Source organism: Hylobates moloch, unplaced genomic scaffold (genome assembly GCF_009828535.3).
Source record: "Hylobates moloch isolate HMO894 unplaced genomic scaffold, HMol_V3 SCAFFOLD_9, whole genome shotgun sequence".
Lineage (NCBI taxonomy): Eukaryota > Metazoa > Chordata > Mammalia > Primates > Hylobatidae > Hylobates > Hylobates moloch.
The window spans coordinates 89,740,172-89,768,067 of record NW_026652284.1 but is presented as its reverse complement, the minus strand read 5'-3'; the positions used below and the strand labels follow the sequence as shown (position 1 = coordinate 89,768,067).

Genomic DNA, 27,896 nt, shown 5'->3' with positions numbered 1-27,896 from the left:
GAGATGGTGAGAAATAATCAGAGAAAAAGTAGATTTAAGGAGGAATACAAAAACTGCAGTTTGAGATATGCTCAATTTAGGTCGCTTTAAGGCCATTTAGGTGTGACATACCAGAAAACCAAACACAGTTCCACGTCTGGGGAAAGAGAAGAAAGCCAGAGATATCTGGGAATCGTATTTGGCAATATATTTTGGAATCATAGAAGCTTCTTGAAGACAGATGTCATTATTGTTTTTTTTCAGTATTTCATCTTATATTAGAACACTGTAGTACTCAGTAATTGACAACTTAAAACTAATATAATTAAATATATATATGGGATAATGCTTAGAAGAAAATGTGTTACTGCTAATACTTCTATTTAGGGCAGCTAAATTTTGAGTGGCTCTTATACCACATGCAGGCACATTTTATCTCATTACATTAGAAATTACGTAGAAAGGAAAGGTAGTTACTTCGATGAAAATAGGAAAAGGGAGAATCACAATAAGAGTAGAAGTAGAGATAAAGGGGAAAATATGAACAAGAAAACATGTTGGAAGTATGAAAGTTTAATTTAATAATAAAATTAAAGGAGGGGAAACAAATCAGAAATAACAGACATTAAATTACTATGGAAGATAATTTAAATTGAGGGAAATTATTCTTTGTTACATGCTAATGTATTTTTAAATGTGGAAATAGATAGTCTATAAAACTAAAAAATAAAAATTCAGTTCTGCAAGAAAGAAAGCAAGATCAACTATACATAAATTGAAGAGAAGATTCCTACATACGTTGAAGGTACATGCCCAGCTGTTGATGTGACCTTTGCAGGTGTTATTTTCTGTAACAGGAACCCCGTCCACACTGACTCTAACAGTGTAGGAATCTTCTGGCATTGCTCTATAAAGAAAATGAAGAATATATGAGACATGCAATACCTCTCTTATTTAGTGTATAGTATTAATGAAAAATACTGCCCCAGACTGCATGTCATTTTTGACAGAAAGTGTCCAACATTGCAACTGATGTCTAGTTAAGTTCCATTCTATATTATGGAAAAATGATCTCCATCCTGAACTCTTTATTGCAAACTCTAACCTCATGAACTTCAGGCAAATGCCTATTCTGACTGTGCATGTTGGTGGTTATTAAAAAGGACAACAAATGTAATAACAACAAATGCAATAATAAACATTTAAAATAGTAACATATCACCTTGGTACAATCAGTTATTCCATACTTCACTTCCTAAAAAGTACTAGTTAATCAAGTTTCCCCTAAGTAAGCTTTTCCTGGTGAAGAACAGCCAACAAGCCTAAGATAAATGGAATCCTCTAGAATATGTGCTATCTGTTTCTAAGTTCAATATTGAAAGTTGCAATTTAAAGTGATTTTTAAAATTTTTCCTAAGTTGCTAATAACATACATGAATTTGGGCTGATAGTAAAGAACTTGAAATGTCACTATACAAAATGATTATATTTAATCTTAATGACTATATGAATATTTTGAACAAAATTAATCAAATCGAACAGAAAAGCATAATTTTGATATTTTAAGGCACATCATTACAATTAAATAGTAGTCATTTATCTTCTAAAAATGCTCAACAATAAGGTAATAGCTCTAATAACATGGGAAAAGATATAGAATATGTTTTTATCATGCCAATTAAAATTGAATATAATAAAGGCATAAAATAGTCTAAACATCACAAAATGAAAAATACTAACCTATAATCAGAAAAATATTATTTATAATAGCCAGGGTAATAAAACTATTATAATACTAATATTCATAACTGTAACTTCTGATATGATGAAAATGACTTTATTAAAGATACTTTAAAACAGACCTAGTATAGCATGTAATTTGAGTTGAATGACTTGCATCTTTTTCTACATCACAAGTAATTGACTGGAAAGAAGAAACTAATTGCACACTGTTTCCCAACTCAGCATTGTCAACTCCATAGTTAAACTGGTTTGCTTGAGAAAAACCTGGAAAAGTAAGAAGACTTAATTATTATTAATGGCATTCTATCTTCAGAGACCTAACAGTTGTCACCTGATATCAAATCATACAGTACATGATTTCATAAACAGTACTGAAGTAAGCAGTGAACCTATTTCACATTTATCCTTATGATTGTAATCTTCTTTGGAAGCACAAAATTTAGCCTTTAATTCATCTACTCCTAAAAGTATTGCTGGAGGATAGATACAGTCATCTCTTAGTATTCATGGGGATTTGTTCCAGCATCCCTTCGGATAACAAAATCCACAAATGTTCAAGTCCTGTAGTCAGCCCTGCAGGACAAGTATCCAGATTCCACATCTGGTGAATACTGTATTTCCCATTCGCAGTTGGTTGGATTCGTGGATGACAGGCCCAAGGTTAAAGAGAGCCTACTGTGAGCCTACATAGCACCAGATTCTGTATCTGGGGGTGATAAGTACCATGAAAAAGGTAGGCTAAGAGGACTAAAAAGAGTAGAGGAGGAGAACACTATTTTATAAAGGATGAGGTCTTTGTTTCAAGTTTCTACAAAGCAAAATCTGAGTTGAGGATTCGCCAGCACATAATTTATTTGGGCAATGAGCTATTTTAGGTATGAGAGAGAGCAAAATGTGAGGAAAGAAAAGCTGGGCACCGCTGAGGACAACTGGGGCTCAATATTGCTGGGAATTTCTAAGGAAAATATAGCATGTCTTTCCAAATAAAAAAAATCAATGGCAAGAAGCATTTATTCATCAAATCTGGTCCCCGTTGGTTGAGGGTTCTCCCCGGGGGAAATAACTTTTTCTGCACTTGCACACTGCACATAGGTATATGCTATATAAGTTCCAAAGTCCGGAGTTACTGCACTAGACAAGTCCTTGAATAACTGACAAAGACATGGTGTTAGAACTCAGTCAAGAAGCTGGAAGCACAAGTTGAGTCAAAGCACATAAGGAACTATTTGCCATAGCTCTAACTAGAGTTAGAGGTAAGAAAGAGAGGATGTAAAGCTGAATATAAAAGGCATCTGATACAATCTACCCACTATACCACACACAGCTACTCATGGCCTACATATTAAGCACAATCCGTCACCAAGTCTTCGAGGTGGTAGCAAGCTGAGAGCTCTACTAAGATTTAATACAAGAGTGTTAGAGGTAGCCAGCTGGGATCTCTGCGAAGATTTAATACAAGAGGGTTAGAGGGACAAGCTACAGGCTATACTACTATATAACTAGTCCTAAAACTATAATTAATTTTCACCATGCCCCCTTGCTGTCAGCCATTGTAGATTTCCCTTACCTGCAGCCAGCACTGTAGCTAATGGGGTGACACTAATGTTCATCCTGGAGAAATCTGAGCCCTTAATTGCCTTGCCCTTGTTAGGTGGTGGTTGCTGCAATTGCCTGTTCTCAGTAATCACTGGACATGAAGCCAAGAGATATCCCTATGAATACCCTGAATTCCAGACCTACTCCTTCTTAACTACATTAAGTTAAAGCAACCCTGTTTCTTTATGATAATTAGAACTGATTGTCTCTAGTCATATACTAAATATGTTTGATGAATTCAAACTGAGTAGACAATGGTGGTAGCTTTGGTTCAGTGGAATCCATATTGTGACCCATGATGGGAGCATTTTCTACCTGGAAACTAAGACCACAAATCCAGCAGAATGTAAGGTTGCAAAGGCAGAAAGCACAAATTCAATTTCCGGATAACAGGGAGTGATGGTGAAGGGAAGCAGCCCTTTATTTCCAGCTCCACGCATCTGTCTATTACAAAAACAACAGCATATGTCTGTCACTGGTTCAATGCATGTTATGGAGGATACCAGGGTCCCACCCCACAGGATGCTTTTCCCCAAGTTCGCATCTTGGCCATAGCTTTAACAGGCTGTCCCATCATTCTACTAAGCCACATGTTTCTGAGTGACAGATTTCATGGTCATGTGCCCATTATCACAAATTTTTCACTATAAAATACATTTCTTGTTCTGAGGCAATATTTTATGGAATTCTATGGCAGTATATCAGGCTCTGTAAGCTCTCAGAAGATGGTGCTGACAGAGAACTGTGGAACGAGGAAGCAAAGCCCATAATCAGAGTGTCAGTTCCAGTAACAATCGATCTCTGTTCTTTCCATGGGAGAAGGAAAGTGCTGTAATCAACTTGTCACTGAGAAGCTGGGTGGACTTTTTGAGGAGTGATACCCTATTGGGAGCTCAGTGTTGGTCTCTGCTGCTGGCAGTTCGGGTATTCAGCAAAAGCAGTAGGTTGTTTAGCCTGGGTGAAAGGGAGTCCACGTTGTTGGCTCACGCATGGCCTCCACCCCATGGCCATTCTTCATGGGCCCACTGCACTAGCACTGCGGTGGCCACCGGGAGAAGCTCCTGGATTAATCATCCAATCCATCTGTTTATTCCATCTCCTCTGTGGGGGATGTTCTCTTGCGGGAGTTAAGTTGAGACACACAGATCTGCATGCTTTATGCCCACTATTATGAGTCCCTTCATATGCCTCCTTCTAAGACATTCTAATTTCTGATCATCCAATCATGTTCCCTTCAGTTCCTAACCAACTAGTGAAGTCCTCTTTGACTGCCCAGGAGCCCATGTACATTCTTACTACAACCACTTTTCCTGCCTGCAAAGTTAGCAACTGTGTATACTGATCATGGCTCTGCCTACCAGGGAGGCTGACAGTGAAAAATGACTTAAGAGCCTTAGGGCCACTTTGCAGCATTTATGACTGAAGTCAGAGGTGATAGCGTGAAGATGTGAAGTGAGACACAGAATGTATGTATTATAGACACTCATGGAAGTTTTTCAGAGGGAGCAAGCCATGAGGATATCTATGGGAAGTGTATTTTTGGTAGAAGAAACAGGATGTGCCAAGGCCCTGTGGTGGGACCATGTTTGTGGATTCAAATAATAGCAAGTGTGGTTGAAGAAGTACGAGTGAAGAGAAATGGTAGGAGAGGAGACCAGAAAATGAAGGTGCTTAGGTTATTTTTAAGTGTGGGGAATAATTGCAGGCTTTGAAACAGAGGAGTGACATCATGTGACTCACACTGTCTAAGATTCACTAGCTGCTGTTCTGAGAATAGAATAGGGGCAGGAGTGGAGATGTTGTCTCAGCGAACAATGGGATAAATAATGGGATAAATGGCATGAGTTCGAGAGAAGATCAGAGGACAGTAAAGTGAAGAGAACAAATATTGCTAACATTTTTTGGCGTTTAATTACAAACAGGAGCAGAGAAATGAGTTGGTAGCTAGAGAGGTGTGTGGAGCAAGGGGAAGGCTGATGATTTTTCTTTTACTTTTTTTCAGGTGGGCAGAATAACAGTATATTTACATGCTGATGGGATATCTACCAGAAAGAGACAAAAGGATAATGTGAAACAGAGACAAAAATTACTTTAATCTTTCTATAAACATATGAAAATTCAAAACTACATTTGGAAGTAATTAAATATAGATTAAGCCTTGTATGCCACATAAGAATATTTTATATTTTTGAAACAATATTCACTTTTGGAATAAACCCAAGAAATAAAACCTATGAATAAGATTAGTGTTCTATTAATTAAATCCTATAATTAAATGTTCTCCTAATAAAAATGTTAAAAAAGTACTTATACTGTTCTAGTTCACAAAGTAAATTACACACATCTATGGAATTTTATATATTATACTGTTTTGGAACAAAGTTAAATGAGGAAATAAACAGCTTTTGCCCAGATTACTTCAATATCTAAAATTCCTAAATTCTGAATTCTAACAGTATGTGAATTTTTAAATATTATTTTTCTCTATCACAGGTTCTTAACAGTAAAACTCTACTTTAGGCAAATTAACCAGTAGTATTATATTTGAAACTATAAAAATGTTTTTTTGCACTAGCAAATTTGTATCCATGTCATTGTAAATTTATAAGCTATTTAATTTCAGAATATAATTACCTATAGACCATATCATCCCATAATACAATAATAAACTTAACATCAGTAAACAAAAAAATGGTAAACCCACAGATGTAGATTTAACTCTTTAAATGTTATGTATAATACTATTTACGATATGACAAATAGTGCTATAATATATTCCATTTACAATACTAACATTATAAAAAGATAAATATTTGTTATTTACCTTACAATGTTAGCGGTTTTCAAAATGTTTCAACAAAGCAATCATTACTAGAATATGTGCTCACCTTAAATAACCTTTAATAGTTGAAGTGGCAGGATTGGGGTTGCCAGAAGATATCTGTGGTACAACTGCTTTTTAAATTATTAGGCATTTTCGGTGTTCCACAAAGGTCTGCTAGACAACATGAATACTTCTGGTTTCTTGTAGGCCTAGAAGCAGGACTTCATTGTGCCTGATGTTCATCAGATACCAAAGCCTCTCACTTCCAGTTCTGGTAAAGCTATGTTGCAGGTGCCAGTGACGTTTAATTGAAAGGGCCCAGGCTTTGGACCTTGACATTCTGGCCTGGAATCCCAGCTGTAACACTCCCTTGCCATTATGACCTTGGGCAAGATATAACCCCGCTTAGCCTAGTCTCCTCATCAGAAAAATGGCCATAATCTATCTTAAGGGATTGTTAGGAATAATAAAGGATCATTTATGTATAATGTTTAACATGGTACCTGACTTAATCAGATATCTGCTAAGATCTCAGTAGATACCTGCTCTTATTATTTGCCACAAAAATCCTGAGATTTAGGTTCATCATTAATATCCCTTTTTAAAAATAACACAGAGGCCAGGTGTGGTGGCTCACGCCTGCAATCCCAGCACTTTGGGAAGCCAAGGCAGGCAGATCACCTGAGGTCAGGAATTCAAGACCAGTGTGGCCAACATGGTGAAACTCTCTCTCTACTAAAAATACAAAAATTAGCCAGATGCAGTGGTGCCCTGTAATTCCAGCTACTCGGGAGGTTGAAGCAGGAGAATCACTTGAACCTGGGAGGCAGAGGTTGCAGTGAGCGAAGAGTCCATCTCAAAAAATAAAAATAAATAAAAATAACACAGAATCAGTAAGTGGGTAGCTGGGATTCAAACCCAGGCTGCAGACTTCCTCCAGCCCTTATGTTCTTAGCTGCTAGGCTATTCTTTCTTTAATATGTAGGAAAAGTAAGCAGAAACTCATTAAAGGGTAGAGATTTTAATAAATTTCATTTTATTCCTCTAAGCTTAACCAAATAACTCATCCAACATAAGCTAAAGTACAACATAAATACCAATTTCACATGTGAGAGACATTTGCATTGACTTTGCAATTTTGAATCTAGAAAGGCAGTTATTACTAAAATGGAACTGTGAAAAGACATGAAAACACTGCAAAGCAAGTTACATGTAAACCCACTCTTTCCTTTTGTCAACTTTGCTTATCTTTGGTGTTCACATTGAGTTTGGAACACACAGAAGAGCTCCTGGCAACCAACTAAAGAATGGGAAGTTTTACTTGTGGTGTGGTTCCAGATGTGAGATATATATATATATAGATAGATAGATAGATAGATAGATAGATAGATAGATAGATAGATAGATATATTTCCTATCAGGTACGTGTCACATCAATGATAGGTAACGTGGATCTGTTCTTCAGCATTCTCAAGACAACTACCATTCTGAAAAATAATGCCAACGAAAGATGATACCATTTTCAGCTTAGGAGTTACTATAATGTCAAATATATACAGCATATGTGGAAAAAGTCCTAGAAGTAAAATCTATGGGAAAATAATGAACCAAATCCACAATAATTCATAAATATTATTATTAATATTGCTGAAAAAACAAGTATATAAATATTTCTGACTTTTAAACTAATTCCAAAGAGCTAAAAAGAAATACAAAGGAGTCCTCTTTTTAAAAATTTTAACTTAAAAGTATAATTCTAGGCCAGGTGCGGTGGCTCACGCCTGTAATCCCAGTACTTTGGGAGGCCGAGGCTGGTCTATCACCTGAAGTCAGGAGTTTGAGACCAACCTGGCCAAGATGGTGAAACCCTGTCTCTACTATACAAGAAATTAGCCGGGAGTGGTGGCAGGTGCCTGTAAATCCTGCTACTTGGGAGGCTGAGGCAGGAGAATCGCTTGAACCCAGGAGGCAGAGGTTGCAGTGAGTTGAGATCATGCCATTGCCCTCCAGCCTGGGCAACAAGAGCGAAACTCCATCTCAAAAAGAAAAAAAAAAGTATAATTCTAAACAAATGATTGAGGATAAAAACACCACCTCTGGAAGTACTCCAAGTCACAAAGATTACAGGAAAGGCTGAGTGTACCCTGGAAATGGAAAAGGATGAGGCTTCGGATGGAAATTCCTGACATGTTGATGTATTTTTTTTAATTTTGCAGAAAAACTGGAGACAGGAATTGCCAGGCACGCAAACCTGGGTCTCCTGATAGCAGCAATCCAAAAGGAACGCCTGGGCTGCTATCGTGGAAAATGTCAGTGTTATTAAAGCCAGCACTTGTCATGAAGAATGCAGGCTGTTTTGTTTTCTCTAGTTAAAAAAGCAGTGTTGAAAGTGTATTCACCTACTTAAAAGTTGTAGCATTCAAAACAATGGGAAAGAAAGATACAGTGTGATGGATGGAAGACAACTCCTAAAGATTTAAACCAGACCTATAACATAAATGCAAAGAATAATACAAACAAAAATAGCTCTAATGTATAGAGTTTATACTATTTATAATGGGTACCTTAGATGTATCATCCTTTTCAATATTCACAACAGTCCCAAGAGGTAGGAATTAATAGTCCATTTTACTGATGAGTAAGCTGAGGCTCAGCGAAGTAACTTGCCCCAGTCACATGATATGAAATGGCAAATGTGAACTGAAAGCCAGTCAGACTGAACCAAAGTCCATATGCTTTCTGTAACATTATTAAAAGTATATAATTCAACACTTCAACAAAAATGTGTGTGCCAGAAATTGTAAGGGAAATAGCTAGAAAAAGGAGCATAAAGTAAAATGTTATTCCTCCCATCTTACTGATTTTTTAAAATAAAAACAAACATGATAAATATCAAAGAAAACAATTGAGAAATACGAGGTATGACTATAAAGTAACAAAGCCAATATAATTACAAACACTCCAGAACTTATCAAAATTATAATGCTCTTAAAGCCAATATAATTACAAACACTCCAGAACTTATCAAAATTATAATGCTCTTAATCAAATTAGTCATCTCAGAGGAAGGTATAATAATTTCTACAGTCATGCCATTGTTCAAAACACTTTGGCTTGGGTATCATAAGAGTAAAATCATGTATCTGTATCTCCTGAAGCATAGTCTTGTGAGGTTTTATTTTGTTTTTAAAGCAGGGTTTCACTCCATCACCCAGGCTGGAGTGCAGTGGTACAATCATAGCTCACTGCAGCCTTAAACTCCTGGCCTCAAGGAATCCTCTCACCTTAGCCTCCCAAGTAGCTAGGACTATAGGCATGCAGGCCATCATGCTGGACTAATGTTTTAAATGTTTCATTTGTGGAGACAGGGTCTTGCTATGTTGCCCAGGCTGGTTGCCCAGGCTAGTCTCAAACTCCTGGCCTCAAGTGATCCTCCTGCCTTAGCTTCCCAAAGCACTGGGATTACAGGCACAGACCAACGTGCCCAGCCCAACCACAGCCTTTTAAACAAAGTAATGCTGTGGCGTATGTTTACAAGTCAATACTATACTATGTTTGGAAATAGCCAAAAGTCATTTGGATACATGAAAATGTTAACAGTAGATCTTTCAACTGGGTAGAATTTCAGAGAACTCACTAAGTCAAGTATTTCTATAATATTTTACTGTTTTATAATGACTTTTACAAAAATGAAACATTTTAAAAAGTAATATGAAGCCAATAGTTAGGTAGTCATCTAGAATTTACAATTCCATTTAGAAATTGTTCTTTGTAATTGATAAATAAGTACAGCATGCAATTCTAAAAACAGAGAATCTCTCAGAGACAACCCTGGTGATTTACATGAATATAGTCTCTCCAAATTACCTTTAAGTTCATTCATGTAGCTATAGAAGCTCTGGTGTGATTTGTAAATTCATTATCATTTTGTAGATATCATTCTGTGTATATTCTGGGCACCCAAAAGCCTACATTAAAATAGCATTTATTAATTTATTTTAAACCACTTTATTGAGCTATGATTGACATATAAAAGCTATATATATTTAATATATATAACTTTATGAGCTTGGATATAAGCATATACCCATAAAACCATAACCACAGCAGGATTACATGCCTGTAATCCCAGCACTTTGGGAGGCTGAGGTGGGCAGCTCACAAAGTCAGGAGTTCAAGACCAGCCTGGCCAACATAGTGAAACCCCGTCTCTACTAAAAATACAAAAAATTAGCCAGACGTGGTGGCAGGCACCTGTAATTCCAGCTACTCAGGAGGCTGAGGCAGGACAATTTCTTGAACCCGGGAGGCGGATGTTGTGGTGAACCAAGAGCATGCCACTGCACTCCAGCCTGGGCAACAAGAGTGAAACTCCGTCTCAAAAAAAAAAAAAAAATCATAACCACAGGCAAGGTCATAAACAGACCCCTTGCTTCCAAAAGTTTCCTCCTGCTCTATTTATTAAAAAATTTTTTTGATAAGAATATGTAACAAGATTTTTCCCTCTTAGCAAACATTTAGGTATACAATGCAGTCTTGTTAACTATATGCTCTATGCCGTACAGTAGATCTCTAGGATTTCTTCATTTTGCATAACTGAAATTTTGTACCCTTTGACCAATACCCCTCCTCCACTTCCTCTTTTCCCAGTTCTCGATGACCGCTATTCTATTCTCTGCCTCTGTAAGGCAGTATTTAGACTCAGCCTCTGAGAAAGACATATGAGAACCCGTTTTTAGTCATCTATAAAATGTAGTTAAGGCAGGGGACTGTAAGAGAAATCGGGAAGTGTTAAGTATCTGCACTGCCAAACAGATTCAGAAACTGGGACGGATGAGAAAAGTAGAAATTTACCAAATGACACACTGGGCTTTATAATTAAGAATCCTCAGGCTAATTGCCTCAGAACGTCCACACAAGAGAAAAGATTACATTTTAGCTAGATTTAAAAGGATATCTTTCCAAAGAATGGAATGTTTTGGTTTTTTTATTTCAAACTAGGGATGATCTGGGTCTATGTGCTTAAATTGAAGCCATAGTTCCTAGATCAGAAAATGTTCAGGTCTGGAAACAGAAGAAAATGGCTGGGTGTTTTCTTTTTTTCTTCTTCTTCTTTGGGATGGAGACTCGCTTTGTCACCAGGCTGGAGTGCAGTGGCGTGATCTTCGCTCACTGCAATCTCTGCCTCCTGGGTTCAAGCAATTCTCCTGCCTCAGGCTCCTGGGTAGCTGGGACTACAGGCACGCACCACCATGCCCAGCTAATTTTTGCATTTTTAGTAGAGACGGGGTTTCACCATCTTGGCCACAATGGTCTCGATCTCCTGACCTCGTGATCCACCCATCTCTGCCTCCCAAAGTGCTGGAATTACGGTCATAAGCCACCGTGCCCAGCCCTTCCTCTTTCTTAATCTGAGCATTTCTCTCATGGCATTTAAATTTCTGTTTAAAACCCAATAACTTTCAAGCATACCATCTTATCAGCAATTTACAATATAAGAAACATATGGTTAAAGATATATGAATATTATAAAATAATCTTTAACAATTATATTGTTCATGGGTCTTCTCTAAAAAATAACTCTTTAATCCAAAATATATTGTTTGTAATGTAGAAGCATAAACCATTTTAAGCATATCATTGAGAGATTGAATTCTGCAGAAATATTAGAAACATTAAAAGACATTACATTATATAACAAAATAATTAAATATCTTTGTTAGCTATGAAAACTTCTCATTTCTTAAAGACCAACTAATAGATTTTGCTAATATTTTTAAATGTTTCTTATTGTTCAAAAATTCCTAAGTATCTGAATACTGGTATCATTTATATTGCAAAGGTCTTATGGCTGAAAGAAACACATATTTCTATTTGAACCTAGGAAAAGCTGTGCATTAAATATATTTACTGATTGCCTTCTACGTTTCATCCTAAGACCAGGCAAGGAGAAGGGGAACCATGTATGGTACTCATGCCTTTATGAAGCCTGAGGTTGGGTGGCAGGAGAAGGAATCTAGAGTTTTGTTTTCTATTGCCTTTCCTCTTTCATTAACATACTATTTCTCTATTATACTTTCTTATCAACATGCTACCCAACACCCACAAAATGTTTTATTTGATCTTAAAATAAATTAAATGTTATTAGACTCATGAAGAATAAAGCAAATAATTGCTGAGTTGGGTTAATTGCATTCCTTTTATTTCAGTCATTAATCCAGATCTTGATGTTAAGCAAGTCAGTATAATAAGAATTCAGATGATCAAGTTGATAAAGACTCTTGGGGATTTCACTAGCTATCAAAGAGGATAGAGTTTTACTACTCTGGCCAAGTGAAGAAACAACTCCAGTGGTTTTTGTTTGTTTAACCATAAAGCTCTAAATATGAAATAGTCTTGAAAATACCTCAACCTTGGCAAAAAAAAAAAAAGCAACGATACCTTCCCCTCTTATAGTCAGCCTTGTTGCTCCATTTATGCTGCCATATTTAGGTATTATTTCTGTGACTTTGGGGATTATTTGAGAGCCATCTGAAAAATATTAAAATACAGTAGAGGTAAAAATCACCAAGTTCTTCATTTCAATCGTCAAAATTTGTAACACATACCACAAGGTTGCAAGGAAAACATCATGAAGTTTACAGGATTGAAAGTAAAATTCACCCAGGTTTTATTTTTGGCTCTGCCAATGACTTGACAGAGTCATTAACTTAGTTAATACCCACTGGCTTTGTGCAAAGCACTATCTTAGGTGCTACCAAGAGCAAAAATAACACGTGATCATTTTCATCACTTACCTATCATATTATAAAACACGTATTAAATTCTTAATTTCATGTAGTGCTCTGCTAACTGCAGATCTATAACTACACTTAACAGCTCACCTAACAGCACACACCAAGAAGAAATAGGTCATTATAAGGGCACAGAAGAAATGCAATGCTAGGTAGTTTGAAAGACTAGACCAGGTACAAAGAGAAATGTTGGTTTTGAGAAGAAATTGTTTTCTGTGAGACAGTGTGGCTTCAGGAAAGATAATTTCTGAGATTCTTCTAGCCACCTGATGATAATGAGTTCTTAATATAAAGATCACTAATTCATTCAACAAACTGTGTTAGCTTCCTGAAGATACAGAAATGTGTAACAGTCCTAACTTTCCAAAGGCTTAGGTTAGACAGTGCCAAGAGACAGAGGAGAGCACAGAGGCCATGGGTGACTCAAGGATCATTTCACCCACGCTGCTTGTGTCACACTGGCTTCTATAAAGAAGACATGCCCCTTCCACATTTTTGAGGACAAATATGAATTAGACTGGATCAGTTGTCAGAAACATAAAGATAGTTCTAGATAGAGGGAACTGCCCGGGCAAACAGGGTTGTGTGAGCTGCTTCTTTGGAGTATTGCAAATAATTCTTTAAAACAACTCAAAGCTACACGGTGGATAGAGGTGTTTATTTTCTGCTTAGACTGTACAGATCTAGTAACTGGTGGAATCCTAAAAGAAATTTTCACAGTAGGTAGAAAAATTTAAGTGATGATACAAAGAAAGGCCACAGAAATTATTAATTTCTCAAAATGGATGTATATAAAAAGGCTAAGGGAATTATGATTGGCTTGTTCAGTTCTGTCTTAAAAAGGTTTAGAGTGGACTTCACCTATAGTAGCAAAAGCTCTCCAACATAAAGGAGACCAGTTCTGAGGCCCCAGACCCAATGCCTCTGTCCTTCGGGTCTGTCTTTGCCAAGAGCTCCAAGGTGTTCTTATTCCCGCACATTCGTATCTCAGGGCAGCCCACAGCCAAGAGTACGAAACTCCAGCGAGGAAGCTGGATCCTATCTCCAGACGGTGCTGCTCCTCACCTATCTCAGGTTCATCCTCCTGTTATCTCCACAGACAACTCCAATTTCTTATCTTATCAGTCTCTTCCAGGCCCTCTTCTGGGTATTACTTTGAAAACACAGGGCAGCTGCCCCTGGAAATGACTGACACCTGCCACGAAGGCCCATCGCCGTCCTACTGGGGGTTGTTGCCCTTTCTTTTGTGAGGAAAGCGACCCAAGAATGGAGGAAAAGGGACTCAGGTTGCCTCTTCCCAGGCCCCACTCCCCCGCCAAATTTCAGTCTCCTTTCACTTGTGTCACTTTGGGGGTGCCGGTGGGAGATTTCATCATTCAAGTAGCAGCATTGATGAGTTAAAAGGCAATCTCTCGCAATCTTTTTCTCTGTGTCCTTGTCTCTGTCTCTCTCTTCGTCTGTCTCTGTTTGCTAGGCCTGCCAAACAGCTCCCCTGGTCCCCAGGATCGTCATGCAACCGCACCCACAGCCTCAGCCAGGTGCCAGGTGGTCCCGCCTCTCCCAGGACCCCGGGAGCAGGGTAGTGTCTACGCGGGCCTCTCCTGCTTGCCTGGCTAGCGTGCCCAAAGGGTTACCTGTGCTGGGATCCGCGGCACACAGGAGCAGCCCCCAGAGGCCCCAAATACCCAGGAGCCACAGGTGTCCCATTGAAAAGCCAGTTCTGCGGAGTTGGTGCCCTCCGCTCGCAGCTGGCGCTAGTGCTGGAGCTCGGCTCCGGGGACTGCGACTCGCTGGCGCGCCCGCTTCGTTCTTGGAGAGCTGGAGAACTGGGCCGCCCTCCCGTGGCCTGCCCCGACCCTGCTGTCGGGTGCGCCTCTGGGATTTGCATGCGCGCGCGGACACACACACAAACACACACACACCCTGGAACCTTCGCGGGAGAACCAAGGCGGCCCCGAGCCAGTCCGTGATAATCAAACCTCCACACTCAAACCCGGGTGCTGCCTTCCCAAGGCTGTCCCCATAGGTGGAAGGGCCTTACTCCTTTTGGCGAAAGGAATCAATGGTCATTGAGGTCTCCCTAGATTTCTTTCTCTATTTTCTTTTTTTTCTTTTCTTTTCTCTTTTCTTTCTTTCCCCGCGTATTTTCATCTGCCTGTCTGCTTTGGTCATTAATCCTCCCCAGGTGGGTCTACCAGTCCACCTAATACACAAACCCCACGCGTTTTTACCCCTTCACATTCATATGACTGTGCTATCTCTTTAATTGACAGTCATAATAATATTTGTTGGTTTCTCAGCATGTCCCAAACACGGCGCCTAGTGCTTTGTAGACAGTAGTTCCAATAGCGGACTGTTACCATCATGCTCATTTTTCTAAGCAGTGGACTGAGGCACAGAAATGTTAGGTGACTTGCCCAGGGACATACAGCTAAGTGCAGAGTGAGGACTCAAGCAGAGAGACTCCAGAGCCAGTTCTCTAATCCCCTCCACTGCCCTCAGTTCAGTAGACTTAGGGCGAAGGCTTACTGTTGGCATGGAGGGAGGTCCAGCACTGCTGACCTGTTTCTGGGATGCCAGATAGCAGACGAATGAAACGCAGGTGTCTCTGACCTCCTTAGAGAAGGCAGTTTATTATTCCCCACTGAATGCTCCCCAGGGGCTAATTCCAAATCCTCTCACTGTTCTTAATATCCTAACCTCAGGATCTCTTGATTGCCCACCTCTTCCTACTCTTTAAAAGGTGGGAAGGGGCTGGGCACAGTGGCTCACACCTGTAATTCCACCACTTTGGGAGGCCGAGTTGGGTGGATCACTTGAGGTCAAGAGTTCAAGACCAGACTGGCTGACATGTTGAAACACCATCTCTACTAAAAATACAAAAATTAGCCCGGTGGGGTGGCGCATGCCTTATAATCCCAGCTACTTGGGAGGCTGAGGCAGGAGAATTGCTTGAAGCCAGGAGGCGGAGGTTGCAGTGAGCTGAGATCACACCCCTGCACTCCAGACTGGGCGACATAGTGAGACTCGGTCTCAAAAACAAACAGCAAAAAAAGATGAGAAGATGCACCCACCTAGTTTGCAGTTTCTACATTTAAAAATGTTATGTGTTTTTACAAGATATTAAAAGATTATTACCCAAATAGCAATGCATAAGCTTCTATTGGATCCTGGTTTGTAATAACAATAATAATAATAAAGCTATGAAGGACGTTTGCAGAACAAATTAGGGAAAGTGAATATGGATTAAGTAACAAGTATTGAAAGATATTATAGAAGTGTTCATTTCATTAGGTATAATAGTGGTATCATACTTTAGTCAAAGAGTGTTTTCAAGTGATGGAATTGCATGATGAGGTATTTGGGGTTGTAGTGTCTTTATGTCTGGAATTTACTTCAAAATGGTTTTGCTGAAAAAAAAATCTGGCAAATTTTAAACAATGTTTGAATTTAAGTGTAGGTATGATCCTTTGCACTCTTTTATTAGTTTAAAAATTTTTATAAGTAGAAAATTTTAAATTATCTTTCTTTCCCTCCCTCCCTTCCTTCCTTCCCTCCTTCCTTTCTTTTTTTTCCTCTCTTTCGGGAAGAAGTATTTTTCTTCCATGACATGGTCAATCCCCTCTTTGAACTCTTTGTGAAAACTCTTCTCTTCCCATCTTACTGATTATTATTCTAACAATATCCCCCTTATCTCACTTCTAATTAATTCACTCTCCCCGTTCTCCTCTTTTCCTAGAAAGATATACAGTATTCATTACTAAAAAACTAAACACAAACCAAAAATCCTTTCTTCTCTTCTTAACTGAGGCAAACTCTAGTTTACTTGTTATTAAACTTCTTGAAAGAGCTGCCTGTTTTAGTAAACTCCTTGTTCAAGGTCACTGTCCACCTATTCATTCATCTATTGTACAAGGCCATCTGTGTTCCAGGGTCTTCTCTAAGTACTTGCTGGGGGATGAAGGAAAGGTAGAGGTTGGGAGTAAGGTTGACAGATAAAATACAGGCCATCCAGGTAAATTTGAATTTAAAATAAGCAGCAAATTATTTTTTCCAGTTTTAAGTATGTCCAAGCAAGATTTAGGACATACATATACTAAAAATTGTTCAGAGTTTATCTGAAATCCAAATTTAACTCAGCTTTCCATATTTTTATTTACCAAATCTGACAACTCTAGTTGGGAAGGAAGAGAGAAGAAATAGAAGAAAGAATCATAAAATAAGTAAAGTTAGGCCCTTATTCTTGAGGAGTTTATATCTGTCTAATGGGGTTAAGAAAATAATTTTCAGCCTGGGCAACAAGGCGAGACTCCCATCTCTACAAAAAATAAAAAAATAATTTTTAAGAATTAGTCATGCGTGGTGGTGCATGCCTGTAGTCCCAGAAACTCAAGAGGCTGAGGTGAGCAGATTACTTGAGTCTGAGAGGTCGAGGCTACACTGAGACATGATGGTGCCACTGCACTTTAGCTTGGGAGACAGAGACTGAATTTGTGTCCAAAAAAAAGAAAGAAAGAAAAAAAGAACCAGAAAACGAAAAGCAAATAGTTTTGTTATCTAGTTATATTCGTCTCATAAATTTTTGGAATCCCTCTCCAAGTCGTCAGCTACTGACAATTGTGCCTATAAAGGTAAAGTATGTAACAGTATATACTTCGCCACAGTAACAGTCCATGACCTGGGGGGTGGGAATCCTTACCATATTATATACTGAAGTTGTTATTTTTAATGAGAAACCATCAAATTAGGTAGAATTTCCTGTAGATAGAATTCATATCATTTATAACAAAGAGGAAAACTTTCCTAAGTATTGAGTGTATCAATAAAGTGCTCCAAATTTTTTATGTTGACTTCTGTTTTGCCAAATTTTTAAAAGATTTTTTTCACCAAATTTTTAGATAGCACATCAACCAGCAAATGGCATGCAACGTCCAAAATATAATATAGTTATTTCTATTGTGTCCTATTTTATTTTTCTACTTAACACATACTGATTGCATGGTTCATTATACTAGTTTCTTTCAGATAGCTTCACTTTCTTTCACATCTAGTCTTCTTAGAATAAGTTAAATATATATAAAGTATGTATTAGGTATACATATTATATACATACATATGTATTCAATATTATACGTTTGTATAATTTTTTTCTGTATGTATCACCATTAGTCACTCACATTAAATGATCATACTAAAGCTAGTAAATACTTCTATTAGACTACAGTCATCTAAGTTGGCAAATTTAGCAAATTAGTCATTCAGTAAAATGATCATTGGACTAATTAGCTTCAGAAAAGTTGATTTCTGGTAAATTAGCCTTCTTTCTTGTCTTATAATGCCTAAAAAAAAAGCCCCATAATTTTCATATATAAATTTTTAATAAACATTTGTGGAATGAATGAGCATCTTTAACTGATGTTTCCCTTTAAGTAGTGCTTATTTATGTGATAAATAAATGTCCTAAAAAAGATCACACCAGTGAGAATTTTGGTCTTGAATTATTAAAATAATTAGATGGGATAATGTCCCAATAAATAATTGTAACTAGATGGAAATTCATATAACCAAAAGGTCAACTTGGATCCAGAAAAAGCAGTTATGTAGTTGATGTAATTTATGATTTAAATTGTGTTCATTTTTACAATCTTCAAACCTTTGCAACACGGACTCATCATGGACATGAGAAAACATGAAAGTAGAATCCTGATCATTAAACCCCCTGTTTCTTTTGTAGGTTTTCAAAAATCTAGCTCTAACAAAACCCTGCCTAAAGGGCCAGGAGAGTGGGTGTGACCTGTGCAATCTCATAGGGCCCATATTCGGTTTAATACTCTGCTGTCATCTTGAGATCCTTAATATTTTTTGAGCAAGGGACTTCCCCTTTTCATTTTGCATGAGACCTCACAAATTCTGTAGCCTGTTCTACTGGCCCATATGGTGAAAAAAGAGACTGTTTTTAAACTTATTGGTCCCTTGACTTAAAAGCAATAAGAAAATGATAAGGGATTGATAAAAAAATCTTGGCAGAACTAGAGGGAACAAGGAATTTAATTGTGAATGTATCACTCAACTCAGGGCCTAATTTCAAAACCAGACCTATTAGTGAAAGATGGTGAACAAAATGAGGTACTTGGAAAACAGTAGTTTGCCTTTAACATATATTCAGTATTGTAGGCATTAAGAAAATGGCAGTGATTAAGAAAAATTCCTGTCCTCGTGGAGCTTACATTCTTGGTGGAGATAGATAATAAATACAAAAATTAGTGAAATACATAGCATGTTCAAAACTAATAGATGCTAGACAGAAAATACTAAAGCAAGGAAGACAACAAACAATGTAACCTTGTTGCGTAATGCCTGGAAGGAGATGAAAGGTTTCTAATTGCTTAAGGGTGCAAATACGGGATGGTTCAAATAAAAATCATTAACTCTCCATTGGCAAATTATCATGGAGCTACATAGCCCAGGTAATGTCAAACATATTCGACTGTTGAGACAATCACTGAAGTGTGTTAAAGTCATTCATTATTGCTAACATGTTGTGCCGTAACAAAGGTTTTACAAAGTTTGGTACCTTCTGTAAGTGTCAATGTTTCTTTCATTTACTTATTTATTTCCTTTAAATTCCTTTTTTGTATTTGGTGTGTTGTAAAATGGGTGTTTGTGATTACTCCTTCATGAATATAGTGTGTATTTTAAAAATAACTGTGAGAAAATTGTGAATATCAGACATGAGAATGATTATTTGTAGTAAGGCACAGACACAAAACGCCATGAAATTCCACGCTTGAAACTACTCACACTTCTAGAAGGGCATGGCTTCTGAACTCCTGCTGAAACCTTGTGTCTACCCGAGGTTTAAAGTAATAAAAAGTGTTAAAAAATGAACAAATTGAAAAAAAAAAAACTTGTCTTATTTCGCTTGTCTTACAAATTTCTTGAATATCCTATAATTTACTTAATTGACAGCCAAATTACTTGTTTCTATGACATTTATCAAATTGCTTAAAAGCCTTAAGCTGTGTAATATAGTTTCAAAATGTCACTTGAATCAAATGTTTTATTTTATCATTATTTCTTATATTTTTTACAGAACCTATTTCAGTTTATATTGAAGAGAAGAATGATGATGAAGACTGGATTATAGCTTCGCTTGCATAAAAGTGGTGGGACACCAAGGCCACCATGTCTTTATTTATAAAATGTCTTGCCAACAGTAGATTTTTGTTATGCAAGAAAAATCTCAAGGTGTAAAAGCTAGGACACTTTGAAAACATGAGTTCTCCATTTAGCAAAATTCTTTTTTTTTTTTTTTTTGAGACAGAGTCTTGCTCTTTCGCCCAGGCTGGAGTGCAGTGGCGTGATCTCGGCTCACTGTAAGCTCCTCAGCCTCCCAAGTAGCTGGGACTACAGGTGCCTGCCACGACACCTGGCTAATTTTTTTTTTTGTATTTTTAGTAGAGACGGGGTTTCACCATTTTAGCCAGGATGGTCTCCATCTCCTGACCTCGTGATCCACCCCCCTCGGCCTCCCAAAGTGCTGGGATTACAGGCTTGAGCCACGGCGACCGGCCAGCAAAATTCTTTTCCTTAAGATCCTATAAAGTTGGAGAGACTTCAGTTCAGCCATGTGCACTGGAGATGCTCAAGGTGGTTTTTGCACTGGAATAGAGGAGAAATCTAGAAGAGGTGCTTTTGTCCAGTATGTTGATACATTGTAGAATTATTGAAATATCTTAACATTAAAATGAGCCATTAAAGGATTGATGTTCTCACTACTGCCCTTCAGTATTGCACCTGGCAAAATTCTGATTTTGTGAGTCTCTTTTGGAAACTAACAAGGCTGGTGACATTTTGGGAAAGGTAAAAAATTGTTTTATTGTTCTGCTTTGTTTTATGTTCTTTTTCCAAATAAAACATCGATTGGAAAAATTAAAGCATTATACACTCTTTACTTAATTGGTTCTAACAATGCTTTTCAATGTATCTGGTATTGTTACCTCAGTGACAATGAAATCACCTCATGCTGTCATTACTTGTTGTTTTTTACACAGACATGCAATAGGAATAAAGGCTGTTTTTACAATCCTGAGAGAAGCTTTGTCACCAATCATAGAAGTCATCGACATTATTTAAAGTACCCTCTGAATTGTTGCATGTTTTAAAAATGATCAAGAAATAGGGCAACCAAAATATAAAGTACATTTTATCAAATAGAAGTTCACTGATTTCCAAGGGAGCAGGAGTTATTTATTACTTATTTGTGTGTGTGTGTATGTGTGTGTGTGTGTGTGTGTGTGTGGTGAGAACACTTCAAATCTTCTTTCTTATCAATTTCCAAGCACACAATATGTTGTTTTGAACTGTAGTCACAATGTTGTACAATAGATCTCTTGAAACTATTCCTCTGGTCTACCTGAAATGTTGTATCGATTGACCAACATCTCCCAAAGCCCCTCACCTCCAACTTTTGGTAACCAACATTCAACTCTCTGTTTCTGTGAGTTCGACCTTTTGGAATTCCACATACAAGTGAGATCATGCAGTATTTGTCTTTCTGTGCCTGGCTTATTTCACCTAACATAATGTCCTCCAGGTTCATCCCTGTTGTTGCAAATCACAGTTTTTTACTGTTTTTAATGGCTGAATAGTATTCCCTTGTGTATACAGACCATATTTTCTTCATTCATTTACTGATGTATACTTACATTAATTCCATATCTTGGCTATTGTGAATAATTCTGCGATGCACATGGGAGTTCAGATGTATCTTACAAATCCTTATTTCAATTCCTTTGACTGCATACCCAGAAGTAGGATTGCTGGATCATATGATAGTTCCATTTTTAATTTTTTGAGGAACTTCCATACCATTTTCCTTAATGGCTGTACTGAATTACATTGCTACCAACAGTGCACCAGGATTCCTTTTACTCCAGATTCTTGTGAACTGTTGTTATCTTTTGTCTTTTTTATTATAGCCATTCTCACAAGTGTGAGGTAATATGTCACTGTGGTTTTATTTGCATTTCCCTGATGATTAGTGATGTTTTTACTGCAGCTCAGACTCTGAGTTCTTGACTCTCAAGTAAATAGAAATGAACACCAGGCCAAACAGAAATTTTTCTTAGGCAAGGTTTTTTTTTTTTTTTTTTTTTTTTTGAGACAGAGTCTCGCTCTGTCTAGGCAAGGTTTTAATAGGCTTCTAGCTCACACAAAGCAAGGGAGAAATGTACAGAAAATGGATCTCAGTGCCAGCTCCCCAAAGGGCTTGGCTCTTGTCATTTTAAGGGAGCTAAGGTGAGAAAAGGAGCTATGTGTAGGCATATAGAGGCAGGAAATTTTAGCACCTGCGCAGTTTGATAACATTTCTTCATGTGTCATATGTGTCATTAGCATGCTAAATCCCCACCCCTGGGTGTGATTTTCAGTATTATAATGAGATTATAACGAGGAAAAACTTCATGAATGGTCAGTGCTGGAGTTCATTCATCTTGTCTTCAGCTGGCTGGAACTGGTCTGTTTATTATTGGGAATGCCAGAGTCTCACTTCAGTAACCTTGGAAGACATCACTCAAAGATATAAATGGTCAGTTTCTTCTGTTTATGGTTAGGGATTCAGCCAGGTCAGCTAAGTTAGGAGGAGGCAGCTTTCTACTCCCTGACTTGGGTCAGCTTGTTAAGGGAGGAAAGAAGGTAGAGCAAGGAAATGCCCGGACATTTGAGGTCTATGGAGTGGGGGTGAGGAGATCTGGGTTACTATGTCTCTTATCTGCCAGGACAGAGTTTCTTTCCTATACTGGTTCAATGTTGAACACCTTGCTGTATACCTGTTGGTCATTTGTGTGTCTTCTTTGGGGAAATGTCCATTTAAGTCCTTGGTTATTTTTAATCTGATTATTTGTTTTCTTACTGTTGAGTTAAAAGAGTTCCATATATATTTTGGATATTAACCCCTTATCAGATATATGGTTTGCAAATATATTCTTCAATTTAATAGATAGTCTCTTCACTCTGCTGATGTTTCCTTTGCTGTGAAGAAGCTTTTTAGTTTGATGTTAGCCCATTTGTCTATTTTTTTTTCTGTTGCCTGTGCTTTTAGAATTATATCCAAAAAGAAGTATTGCCCACACCAATGTCATGAAGCTTTTCCCTAATATTTTTTTCTAGTGGTTTTATGGTTTCAGGTCTTACATTTAAATCTTTATTTTAGTCGATTTTTGTTCATGGTATGAGATGAGGGCCTAATTGCATTCTCCTGCATGTGGATATCCAGTTTTCCCAGCCCTATTTTTGGAAGACACTGCCCCTTCTCATCATGTGTTCTTGGCATTTTTGTTGAAAATCATTTGACCATAAATATATGAATTCATTTTGGGAGTGAGGGGTAAGATTTTAGAGCTTGTTTATGTTAAGGGCAACTACTTAATGTTTCTTAAAGAAAAGAAATTCTGCATTCAGAATATTTTGAAAAAAACTATTGATGCATGGGTTGGCTTACCTGGCAATTATTTTTAGCCACATGGATGGGCTAAAATTTTCAAGTTCATTAGGCTTTCTACTTTAAATAATATTATAATCTTTACAGAATATGTAGCTGAGTTGGAAGATCAAAATAGAAACTGACATCCTTGCCAAACTTTGAAATGTTTTACCCTTAGCTAACTATCAATTTCTTTGAAAAGAGACATCTATAAATATCTGGAAACTGTTTAGTACCCTTTTGGAAGTTACTTCTATCTTAATTGTATTAAAGTTGAACCATGGGTCCAGAATCCTTTCCTTTCTGATATAAACTGTATTGAAAGCATTGTCCTAGTCTATAATCTTTGATCTTAGGCTCAAAAACCTTATAGGTAGGATTTAACTCAAAAAACCTTTGAGGATTCTGACATCTTTTGAGGCAAGCTTATCTTGGCCTTGTAAAATAGGCTTAAAAAACTTAAATTTAATGCTATGATCTAAATGTTTGTATCCTCCCAAAATTTGTATGTTGAAAGTGATGGTATACCAAAGTTATGCTGTTAGGAGGTGGGGGTTCTTGAAAGGTGATTGGGTCGCGGAAAACCCTCATGAATGGGATTAGTGTCCTTATGAAATAGGCCCAAAGGAATTCATTCACGCCTTCCACCATGTGAGGATGCAGTGAAAAGACTCTTTCTATGAACCAGAAGATGGCATTTATCAGACACTAAATCGCTGGCACATTGATCACCAACTTCCCAGCCTTTAGAACTATAAGAAACAACTTCCTGTTTGTAAGTAATAAATTTCTGTTGTTTATAAACCAACCAGTCTATGCTATTTTGTTATAGCACCCAAATGAACTAAGATATCCTTTTTGCTACAAACACACACACACACACACACACACACACACACACACACACAATCTTAACTAATCAAGAGTTTCAATACTTATAAACATTAAAACAAAAATTTGAAATTGACAACATGTCCTGCATAACAACAACAAGCATGTTGTCCTGTCAATCACAACCCCACAGTGTAATGTTCTTACCCAAGTTAAGAAACAACTTTACCCTGATGTTTTTAAAATAAGGTACAATTTTAAAGTTACTTGTATTTAAAATATATTGTCTTATTTTTGTGTTAATAAAGATGAATATAATGCATTTATTTTGAAATATTTGATAACTATAATTTTAATATAATTTGTTTCCTGTATAATTCTACAAATTTTATTGTGTGTATTTAAACATAATATTCTGAGAAAGAGTTCATAGCCTTCACTTCACTTCCAGAGGGACTCAGAAAAGGTTAGGAACAACTGATTTAGGCAGAGGGTAAAGATACAAAAGAAAGTGGGTCATAAGATTAGGATTTGGAAAACTCCAACAGTTAGAGGTCTAGCAGAAGACAGGTTAGCAAGTAAGACTGACAGACAGCAGCCATGGGTGAGAGGGGAAGTAGAACACTATTGCAGTACAGAAATTAAGAAAAGAATGCATCTGAGGATGTAGAATCATCACTTGTTATCAATGCTTTTGGGAGGTTGAAGAGGGTGATAATCTCTCTTGACCTGGACATAGATTCAGTGAAATGGTGATTTCCATAAGGCCAAATTGAGTGAGTTGAGTGGGAGGTGAAGAAGTAGAGACAATCCAATTAAAAAGTTTTGCTTATAATGGGAGCAGAAGAATGAGGCTGTTCCTAGAGGGAGATATGTGATCAAGACATGGTTTTTATAAAAGATTGTAGTTACCAGGCCAAGTGACTATGCTGCTATGGCTGATGTAGCAGAGGGGTAAAATTCCAATGGAGGAGAGGGAGGGACAACTGTAAGAGAGAGATCATTGAGAAGAAGAGAGGCGCTGGAATCCAGGGGACAAGTGGAGGCAAGGTTAAATGTATGGGTCCAGATTGAGGAAGACTGGTAAATTTGGTGATGGGATGATGCCAGGTTCTTGTCTGATTGCTGCTGTTGCCTTGATAAGCATGAGGCAGTGTTATTAATGCTGGAGAGAAGTGGGAAACAGGATTTTGGTAAGTAGGAAAGTGTATACCCTAGGAAAATGTACTGGAGTTCTTGAGCAGGAAAAAAGTGTTCATTTGAGGTTGTGACCATTATTTCTTTTCAAACCATGTTCATGGCTTAGACTACCTAATTCTGTTAAACTGTCCATACTACTCAAAGGAATATACATATTCCATGCAATCTCATTAAAATTTCAGTAATATTTTTCACAGAAACAGAAAAAGCAATCCTTAAATTCAAAAGATACCACAGAAGACCTGAAAAGCCAAAGCAATCTTGAACAAAAAGAACAAAGCTGAAGTCATCACATTTCCTGGTTTCAAATAATTTTATAAAGCTATAACAAATAGAGTAATCAAAAAAGCATCATACTTTGGGAAGCTGAGGTAGAAGGATCACTTGAGCCCAGGAGTTTGAGATCAGCCTGAGCAACATATGGAGACCTGAGACTCCAACTCCGTAAAAAAAGTTTTTTTGTAAATTAGCCAGGTGTAGTGCCACATGCCTGTAGTCCCAGCTACTTGTGAGGCTGAGGTGGGAGGATCGCTTCAGCCTGAGACGTTGAGGCTGCAGTAAACCATGATCATGTCACTGCACTCCAGCCTGGGTGGCAGACGGAGCTCCTGTCTCAAAAAAACAAAAAAAAAAAAAAAGAAAAAAGTGTCATGCTGGCATAAAAAGACGTGAGCCAATGGAACAGAATAGAGAGCCCAAAATAAACCCATGCATGTACAGTCAACTAATTTTTGAAAAAAATGCCAAGAATATAAAATGGGAAATAACAGTCTTTTCAATAAATTATGCTAGACAAACTAGATGTGCACATGAAAAAAGAAAAAACTGTTTAATCCGTGTATCATAAGTACCAGGAAATCAACTCAAAAGTTGATTAAATACTCAAAGACATGAAACAGTAAAACTAGAAGAAAACAGGGAAAAGTCTCCTTGACATTGGTCTTGGCAATGATGTTTTGGATATGATGCCAAAATACAGGCAAAAATAAACAAGCGAGATTACATCAAATTAAAAAGCTTTCTTGCAGCAAAGAAAGCAATCCTGAGTGAAATGGCAATCTATAGAATGAAATAATATGTTTTCAAACCATATATTTGATAAGGGGTTAATATCCACAATATTAGGAACTCCTACAACTCAATAGCAAAAAACAAACAACAATAAACCAACCCAATTAAAAAAATAGACAAAAGACTCAATAAATATTTCTCTAAAGAAGACATATGAGTGGCTAAAAGCTATATGACGAGGTGCTCAACATCACCAATCACGGATCTGCAAATCAAAATCACCATTTCACCCCACAACTTTTAGAATGACTATTATGAAACAGTCACAAGGTAAGTGTTGGCAAGAATGTGGAGAAAAGGGAACCCCGATACATTGTTGGTTTGTATGTAAATTAGTACAGCCATGATGAAAAACTGTATAAAGATTTTTCAAAATGTTAAAAAATAGAACTATCATATAATCCAGCAATTTCACTTCTGGGTATATATCCAAAGGAATTGAAATCAGAATTTTTTTTTTGAGACAAGGTCTCATCTGTCACACAGGCTTGAGTGTAGTGGTGCAGTCGTGGCTCACTGCAGCCTTGACCTCATGAGCTCAAGCAATCCTCCCACCTCAGCCTCCCAAGTACTTGGGACTATAGGCGTTTGCCACCACACCCAGCTAGTTTTTGAATTTCTTGTAGAGATGGGATTTTGTCATGTTGCCTAGGCTGGTCTGGAATCCTTGGGCTCAAGAGTTCTTCCCACGTTGGCCTCCCAAAGTGCTAGGATTACAGGCATGAGCCACTGCACCTGACCAGGATCTTCACCATGTGTCTGCACCTCCTGTCCATTAAAGCATCATTCACTGTAACCAAGATATGGAATTACCCTAAGTGTCCATCGATGGATAAATGAATAAAGAAAATTTAATACACACCTCCACATTCATCTACCCACTCTCCTCCACGCTAGAATCATTCAGCCTGAGAAACGAGGGAAATCATGCCATTTGTGAAAACATGAATGGACCTAGAGGATATAATGTTTAAGTGAAAAAAGCCAAACACAGAAAGACAAATACTGTATGATCTCACCTATATGTGAAATCTAAAATAGTCCAACTGATAGAAGCAGAGAGTAGAATGATTGTCAGGGGCTGGGGTGATGGGGAAATGAGAAGATGATGGTTAAAGTGTACAAAGTTTCAGTTATGTAAATTCTAGTGACCTATTATGCAGCACAGTTCCTATAGCTAACAATACTGCATTGTATACTTAAAATTTTCTAAGAGGATAGATCTTAAGTATTCTTACTACATACATGCACGCACACACATACACACACACAAACAATAACGAAGGGTGGGAGAGGAAAGTCTGGGAGGTGCTGAATATGTCTATGACCTTGATGGTAGTGACGGTTTCACAGGTATACACTTAGCCCCAAACTC

General features: G+C 37.6%; 1 protein-coding gene across 1 annotated transcript in view; it reads right to left on the bottom strand.

The window, feature by feature from the left end:
- The window catches only part of PKHD1L1 (PKHD1 like 1), a 161,310-nt gene extending 146,667 nt beyond the window's left edge, over window positions 1-14,643 (bottom strand). The window contains exons 1-4 of the mRNA XM_032760273.2: window positions 14,571-14,643; window positions 12,584-12,673; window positions 1,842-1,986; window positions 778-886 (exon numbers count right to left, since the gene is read on the bottom strand). Of these exons, the coding sequence (XP_032616164.1) occupies window positions 778-886; window positions 1,842-1,986; window positions 12,584-12,673; window positions 14,571-14,643 (417 nt within the window). The remainder of the gene's footprint in view (window positions 1-777; window positions 887-1,841; window positions 1,987-12,583; window positions 12,674-14,570) is intronic.
- Between the last annotated feature and the right edge of the window lie 13,253 nt (window positions 14,644-27,896).